Source organism: Pterocles gutturalis, unplaced genomic scaffold, assembly GCF_000699245.1.
Source record: "Pterocles gutturalis isolate BGI_N339 unplaced genomic scaffold, ASM69924v1 scaffold30923, whole genome shotgun sequence".
Taxonomy (NCBI): Eukaryota; Metazoa; Chordata; class Aves; order Pterocliformes; family Pteroclidae; genus Pterocles; species Pterocles gutturalis.
The window spans coordinates 1-8,637 of NW_010119006.1; the positions used below are offsets into that span (position 1 = coordinate 1).

The window sequence follows — 8,637 nt, forward strand, 5'->3', positions numbered from 1 at the left end:
CCCGCGCTCCGCTAAGGAAACCTCTCACTTTTCATGCAGACCTCTTCCAGGACTTGAGCCAGTTCCAGGAGACTTGGCTGACAGAAGGTAGGCTCCTTCCCCTTGCTCTGTTTGGTTTTGTTCGTCTTTCAGTTGTTTGTCTTTTGATGTTTGTACTGCTCCTTTGCTTTGTTTGCCCAGCTCCAAACATTAAGTATTTTTTTCAGTCTTGCCAACCTCTGGCTTGTGTAAATGAAGACGCATGAATCACACTATTGTGCCGGGTATTTGCTTATGAATGGAACTTGGCAGTTGGCCCACTTTCCTCGTTACAATTTTCTTTTATGCTAATTTGTCACTTATCTTTGCTGGTTGCCAGAACGTTGGTACTTTCTTAAATAAACTACTATTATAATTCGGGGAACGAAGTGCTTTTCTTAACATTTTTTTTCTTTTTTAAGATAACTCTTTGAAGTGACTCTCCTGGAATTTACACACTGTTCAGTTTGGTGTCTGTTTTTCCTTTTGACTTCAAGAAAACTTCAAATCCTAGGGAGTCCCATTAATTCCAAGTGAAACTAGTTTTAAACAGCATGGTGAATTTGCTCTAATTCCAGTACTACAAATGATCCATTTTCTAGAAAATTCAAAACATATCCTCAAGTACAGACTCTTGGTACATATAAAAGTACTTACGGTGACATAGTTACTTAACAAATATTTAACATTAATAATATAAAAATATGCATGGCATTTTGAGCAAGATTATTTCCTCTAATTTTACCACAAGTGAAGGACAGTCCTGTTAAACAGTTCTTTTTGTAAGCTTCCAAAAAGGTATTTGCCACCTAACTAAGATTATTAAGGAAAAAAAAATCAAATGGTTTAGCTTAATTTCAAACTGAAATGAAATTACATTCATCAGGCAGCGTTCAGGAGTGTGAGGATTATAAGGATGGAAGAGGAATTACCTGGAGGCTGTTCCAGGACTGAAACACCTAGCTAACATCGGAGCAGAAAAATAGGTATTAATTGCTGGTCCTCTAATAGATCTGATGATGTGCACACATGCTTGAGACTGGTTTCTCTTAAATCTTCAAAAACCTCAAGCTGCCAGTAAGAAAAGTTTGCTTCAGAATTGATTTCTGGTAGACTTTCAATTTCAGGCTTTCTAATGTTTGATGATATTTTTAGCTCCCTAATCTAAAGAATTTGCATAGAACCTCTTACAATATGTTTGTCAGTAGCAGAGTGTTCATAGAATGAATTCATAAGTACCCTGGGGTGAAGGGAAGGTCGCAAATTGTCTCATAGCACTGTATCCAAAGAGGTAATCTGCTATTATACATGATTAGCAAATGATAATGCAAACCCTATTGCATGTTTTTAGAATATAGGCAGAAGACACTTTTTTTTTGCATAGTTCATAGCATCTATTTAGAGTCCAAGTGAAATCTTTGGGAAGAGACTTTTAGTACAGGACTGTAGCTGTCTGTAAGCATCACTGTCCAGATGTCACACCAGCCATGCCCTTAATTTCACTTCTTTTCTGTGGTCTGTTGGTTCTAGTATGTAATTCTCTTAGTGAGATTGTCAGTGCAGTAGTAGCCTCAAGGCAATAGGCTGTGGAATCCAAACTTGGCTCACACAATGTGATCCCCATTATTCCTTCTATGACAATGTTGCTTTTTAAAGATAATTCATAAAATAAACTGTGTAGGGTGTGGGGTTTTTTCTGTTCCCCACCTTTTATCATTTATATTTGCAGTTTGTTGCCATACAGATTATTTTAAGAAACAGCGACAGCAGTGCGAAGAGTTCGGCTAGTTCCATTCTAATCCACTGCCTGTTGTTAATGCCGTGTTACTCCCTAAGGTTTATTTTTGGCATGTCTCGTCTAGCTTAGCTTCAAGTGACTGAGATTAGTGGGCTTCTATTTCTCTGTCCCTTTTCTTCGACCACATCACCTTTGCTTCAGACCTGAGAGTGCAATCTTTTGTCCACTCTGCAATAACAAAAACTCTAGGTTTTTTTTTGTTACGTACTCACAGCAGCACTTCTTTCGGCAATAGTTTGTGAGAGATTTTGTGAAATAACAAACTGCTGCAAGTGCTCCCTTCCCTGCAGTAAGAGGGATGTAGAAGTAATTGTTAGAAGTAACAGGACACATGCTATGGTTAAGTTTCTCCCCACAGTTTCTCCCAGGGCACAGCCAAAAGCTTAGTTCTTTGTCAGTCCTGAATTTACCGCACCGCCTGCTGTCCCTGGGCAACGGAGGACTGCTCAGGAGGTAGACTGAGGCCATATCTGAGCTAGGCTCTGAGTAATGAAGAAAAAAATAGCTGTGTATTAAAGTATGGGCTAAATTCTGATTAGTAATCCCAACACCAGGATGGTAGGCCTCTCTTGCTTCCTTAACACCTTTTCCTTCTGTGGTGAGGAAGAACGCAAAGGTATTTGTAAATAAATGCAGATGGTGCTGTCAGGAAGAAAGCCAGATTGGATCACTTCCTTTGGTGGCCTATCGCTGTGAGATGTGCTTCAACAAAATCATACGCTCTGGGCTGCGTGCAGGCTGCCCAAGACGCTGTTCTGCCATGCTTATATAGCTCTCGCAAAGGAAAGACAAGCACAAACCACCCTGTCGAATGGGCAAGCATGCACACTTACATTTACAGGCGGAAAATCAGAATGAATCGTTCCCTCTGTGAACGCACAAGGGCAATGTTGATTAAAGCTTTTCTCAGCGAACAAGGGAAGCAGGAGCCAGGAGACTATGTGTAGCCAATTCCTCTGTGAAATCAGAAAAGCACTAATTATGTGTACACTGTTTCAACACAGGAATTTTAGTATAATAGCACCATGGACTATTATAGCATTTAATTTTGTATGCTGGAATAATCTCTGAAGGCCACACCTGTGTACCTTGCTGAGTCAACCTGGAGGTGAAAAAGGACAATAAAACTCTTTTTCTTCCACTGTGCCATTTCATTGTTTTATTACATATTTGGCAATGGCTTCAATGCAACTGAGGCATGGGCTCAGGCCACACTGTGGTCGTGGATCCATGAACAGAACGATGTAAACTGGAGGTGGGAGAAGGCAGGCATCTATGTAAAGGCAGATGACGAATTTACACAAACGATGCCATAAGGGTTGGCACAGCTGCAAGTCTTCACCAGACACCAGCTTCCAACCACTGTCACATTTTTCACAGGCATCACAGGAAGAAGAATTCTGATATTTTATTTTATAATAAGTACTCCAGGAAGTGACAAAACATACTGTAAAGCACATAGTGAAAGACTCTTCTAGTGCCTCCACTGTGGGTGCTGTGAGAAACTATATCCACGCGGGCTTTACAGTTGCTGCAAAGTCGAGCCTTTCATGTAAATCAGAATAAATATGACCTCCTGAGTTATGAAGAGGCATCAACTTATAAAGTGTGCTGCTGACTTTTCAAGCCTCACCAGTTAGTCTAAAGGGGGCATTAAGCCTGAAGCTTCTTAACATTGAGATAATAATGTTAACTACTTCACTGCTTACAAAATTCATCAACATCTCCTTCCAGGGAGGTAGGCTGTTCCAATGTAAACGAGACCTCTGCAGATTTTCAGATATCTTTATTAGACAATCTTTGAAATATTAAAATATCTTAGATTTTGCTGTTATTCTTGCAGTTGTACTAACAGTTCTGCCCACAAGGCAGATGCGTAGAAATAAGCTTTACTGTGCTGATTTGTAGGGACGGTTTGTTTGCTGTGAGGTTCTCTATGACTACACCAGCACTTCCTCTTAATTCCCCATTTGCGAAATCACACATACATGCAAGGCACTATCAACCATTTCCTTCTCCTAACGGATAATTTTGGTTTTTAATTCTGAACGTTCTTCTGTTTAGTTACAAGCTGTAGCTTATTCCACTGGTACCAAGCCATCCACTGCTTCTACTACTGAAAACGTTGTATATGAAGGCACAGATGTTTCCTGTTCTGATCACCCCTTTGGCACAGCCCTTCCAAATTTATCAGTTGGTAGTTGTTTTTCCTATGTGTAAGTGCTTAAAAATCCTTGCATGTTATGTTTCTAATGAAAACTGTGATCCATGACCCAATAAACTTGCTGTTATCCTTATTTCCAAGGTAAGGGAGAAGGAAACTGGCAGGCTGTTAAGGCGTAAGTCTGCAAGCAGAACTGCATTCACTAATCCCAAGGGGAAGCTCTCCTCAGTCAGTAAAGTGGACCCCAGCAGAAAGCTCAGATTTTTTTCTGCATAGACGTATTTCTGCATAGACTGCACAAAGTGCCACACCTAATTCTCCCCGTATCTCTCTCTCTCTCTTCCCCCTCCCTCCCCTGGCAGCTCAGGTTCCAGACAGCGATGAGCAATTCGTGCCTGACTTTCACTCAGAAAACTGTAAGTAGCACGGGGGTGATCACACATCCTGGGGTAGAAGGGCAGGACACACCTAAACCAAATGAATACGTAAATGCAACGCACAGACACGTGACAAAAAACCCAGGCTAACTGTCCACATCTGGACAATGCAAAAGTATCTTTGTGTGGTGGCAACCACCCCAGTCTCTTACGCAGAGTGGTTTCAACATGTGTATCTTAGTCGGTGTTTGTGTGAATAATTAGGCACCCCTGAACAGCTGAGAAAATTATTACTCTGACAATCAAAGGTAAAATTTGTGCTATCACTCATCCAAAAGCAAAATAAATCTACAATATGTCATCATATTAGTGCATTATAATTTAATGCAGTGCTACGTGGTAACGCTACTCACAAGACATGCTTACCAGGTATGTCAATGAAAGAGCATTTTGCATAATGCAAATGAAAACTTTGTTTTTATGTGCTGAAAAACAAGTATGTGCATGCTACCCCTCATGACGTAACAGAAAATGCCTGTCCCAGCCCTGAATAACTTGGGGAATACCCACTCTAATTCCTTTTCAAAGTGCTCTGGATTATCACACTACCTTACATTTGCTCTTTTAAGGTTGATGTATGGTACAAACTAAATCAAGGGCAGAGCTCAGGAAAATCCAGCGCACAGTTGCGCATTTGATATTTTGTTCCTCTCAGGGACAGCTGGACAAGGACAAGGAGGTAGCACCTCAACTGACGTTTTACTGTCTGATAAAAATATCTCTCCATAAACCAGAAAAGTGTCGACTTGATCTTTCATTTCTCTCCCACAGTAGCTTTTCACAGTCCTCCTGCTAAGATTAAAAAGGAGCCACAGAGTCCCTCCTCGGACCCCACGCTGTCCTGCAACCACAAGCAGCCATTCCCGTACCGCAATGGGGAGCAGTGCCTTTACGCCAGGTAACGCAGCTCACGCAGGGGAGGGGCAGGGCCTGGCATGAAATCAGGTGCTGCTGCATTATCTAAAACACAGAGTTACAACAACCACCTGGTCCGTCTGCTGGGAAGGGGCAGTGCACACGTGCTGCAACACAGATCAGCCAGCGGCTCAGCTCAGGGCAGCCGTACACTGCACCGGAGAGCGCAGACCTGCTCAACACCTGGGCTTGCCTCTTTTTTCTTCTCCCTAGTGCTGTTCCCCAGCTGTCCTGATGCTGAGAGCAGTCTTAACATCTGCCACGTGCCCCTCTCTCCCCATTGCTTTCCAAAAATCTGTCCCGCAAGGAGCTCCCTGACACCACTGCCCACAGTCCCAGCTACTTGCCTGAGTTAGAGTGAGTCTTCTTCAGTACAAACAGCTTCTCCAGCTTTTGTCTGTGGAGAGTAATCGGAAAGGAAGGAGTCTGTGCTGGGAGCTTCCTGGCCTAGGTGGCTGCAGAGGGGGACAGCGTGCCTGTGACACCTGCTCCCCAGGTGCTGCCACAAGTCCTTCTCAGAGAACTTTAATGTTCCAGCGTCTGTTTGACTGTTGCAGTGCCTATGATCAACCCGGACAAGCTGGAATCATGTCCCCCAACGCAGGAACCCCGACACAGCCACCACTCCAACAGCTCCCCAGACAGGACAGGAGCCACCTGACCCCTGCGGGGCCACCGCACCCCACACCCGGCTGTGGATACCTCAAAAAAAAACAAAAAACACGGGTGACCTGCAGCCGGGGGGCGCCCGCCACTGGCAGAAAGGATTTCCCTCCTCGGTGATTCAGGGAGGAGGGGCTGCAGCATCCCAATTAAAGTGCTCAGTTTCCAGCAATCACAGGATTCCCCCATTCCAAGTAGCTGGCACCCAAAGGGTTTACAGAAGTCGTCTATAAACTTCAGCCCATCAGATTCTGTGAACAATGGGCACCTCTCATTGGTGTCCCTTCCTTGCTACAGCTCTGTGCAGCTCCCACAGTCCCAGTGACGAGCTGAGGCTGTGGGAGTTTCTGTCCCTCAGCCAGCCCTGCACCAGGCCTGAGGCCAGAGGGCCAGGACAGAAGCCGTGCCATGTCCTCTCCTCTCTTCTAGCGCTGCGTACCAGCCGCCTGGGGAGATGTGCCGTTCCTTCCCCTCCTCCCAGGGCATGGCCCCAGAAGACCGCATTGCCCCCCAGCATCAGATGTCTGAGCCCTGCCTCCAGTACCCTCACCAGGGCTTCAAACAGGAGTACCATGACCGGCAGTACGAGCAAGCCAGCCGGGCAGGCAGCAGCCGTCAGTACGCAGCGGCTGTGGTGGTCAAGCAGGAGCAGGTGGACTACGTGTACGACCCAGGTAGGCAGAACGGCTCTTTGTGACACTAAACCTGGCATCAGCAGCGCGAGCAACTTCCTGGGTGAATACCCGTCACTGGTGGTCTCTGGGCTTCAGAACAGTACTGCTTCATCTTCAGGAGCCTGTGCGGTCTGGGAAACCAGCTGTGTGGCAGGAGATGCAGGTTTTGTCTTCAAGGGGACATTTGAGCTGGTGAAACAGGGCACACAGAGGAGATAGCAGAGATTTTAGAGGATCACAAGAGAAAAAAGTTTATAATTCCCAGAATAGCTCTCTAGATCCTAGATCAATCAGGTAATCCTTTTATTTTTCCAAAAGGGATGAATCTTGTTTTTTCAGCAAACTTGTCCAAAGACTTGCTACCCTGACATCACAATACCCTCTTCTAGACAGAATATTGCTTCTTGTTTCCTGGTACTTTAATGGACATTTTGAATTCTTTCGTTTAGCAGAAATAAATACACAAACAAAAAGCTTCTATGAGGGTACAGAATCCACCACTGTGGTTATGCTGAAATTACATTTTCACTGGGTCCTTCTGTCCAGAAAGGGGAAGAAAATGTGCAAACCCAGAAGAATGCTTTTTGTGAGAGTAGTTTATGATTGTAATAATACCCAGTCTGTCAGCTCAGAGTACCCTTCTGCCCTTAGCATCAGCAAAATGTCTGCTGAAAGCAGCGGCTATAGAGAAGAGTATGAGGGAAATGTAAGGTAAATCTTTCCGAAGCTCTCGGCTACAGCCTCCACTTCAGCTGTAGATGGAAAATGGGTTTGATTCAGAAAATGCAGATTCAGAAAACACAAAATACAGAAGATACACATTGCAGTGCCCAGGCAACAACATATGCTGCACAGAGATAAGGAAAAGACTTTCTGCTTGTTTTCAAACTCAGGCTGTTTTTTCTCCACTGTATGTGAGAATGCTCTATCACGATGTGAAAAAGCCTGGGAGACTTAAGACATCTTATTTGAAATGATATGTGTGAGACACTGTCTGCAGTAAACATCCAGATGCTGCCGCTGCTCTCCATTAACATCATCATAGTACCCCTGGAAAAATATAATGCCTGCTCACCTGTGAAACAGTAGCAGAGTGCATAGTTATCTTAAACTAAGAGAGGAGACGGATGTCATGGGATAGTGCCACAAAAATTTACTAGCGTAATTCATGATTGGAAGCATGATGAAGATGAAGTTGTGGTGGGATGGCTGAGACGTAAAAAGTTATCAGTCTGCTACTAACCCTTTAGGAGGGCCCTAGGAGGATGTTGGTTAGACAGCCGCACTTATCTGTCCATCTCTGGAGAGACAGACCATTCTGCCTTCTGTGCTCTTTAATTAAATGAACTTTTAAATTGTTCCACAGATGTTCCTGGCTGTCCTTCCATGTACATAAATGTTGAGAGTTATCCAAGCCATTCAAACACAGAAGATACACTAGGTAAGACACTCAGGGATCCCTGCACTTCATCACCCTCTGGTACTACCCTGTCTCTGTCTACGACTGCCTGTGTTGCCTTCTCTTTCAGGCTGCAGCTATGACAAGCAGATGAGGCCCTTTACAGATGATGTCTGTGTTGTTCCAGAAAAATTTGAAGGTTGGAGAAAGAATGTCTCACAGTTTGGGTGTAAGATAGGGTTATCCAGCATCTTTGCTAGCCACTTGACCACTGTCTATAGTTCATTTCACTGTGTTCTTGCAGGTGTGTTAGCTGTGGTTCATACCTGGCTTTCTGGTATTCCATTCATTGAGCTTTTTCAGCAGCAAACAGGCTGCTGCATAAGTAGCTTAGTTGTGAGGTTCATCAGAGCTCCTCTTGGAAGAGCTGCTGATGAACTGGCCACTCTGTTTTATGTGAGCTGAAATATTCCAGGTAAAAATTTGTAAAATGAGTTTTGTTTTTTGGTTTGGTTTTTTTTGCAACTGTTTTTGCACTGTTACCCTTAGAAACACTGTGTGTGTTCTTT

The 8,637-nt window shown here is 44.1% G+C and overlaps 1 protein-coding gene across 1 annotated transcript in view; it reads left to right on the top strand.

Annotated features, from left to right (window-relative positions):
• Window positions 1–32: 32 nt before the first annotated feature.
• Window positions 33–8,637, top strand: part of ETV4 (ets variant 4) — a gene marked incomplete at its 5' end in the record, with an annotated part of 10,837 nt that continues 2,232 nt past the window's right edge. The window contains 7 exons of the mRNA XM_010076431.1: window positions 33–87; window positions 4,343–4,396; window positions 5,189–5,315; window positions 5,890–6,039; window positions 6,416–6,669; window positions 8,036–8,110; window positions 8,199–8,281. Coding sequence (XP_010074733.1) covers window positions 33–87; window positions 4,343–4,396; window positions 5,189–5,315; window positions 5,890–6,039; window positions 6,416–6,669; window positions 8,036–8,110; window positions 8,199–8,281 — 798 coding nt within the window. The remainder of the gene's footprint in view (window positions 88–4,342; window positions 4,397–5,188; window positions 5,316–5,889; window positions 6,040–6,415; window positions 6,670–8,035; window positions 8,111–8,198; window positions 8,282–8,637) is intronic.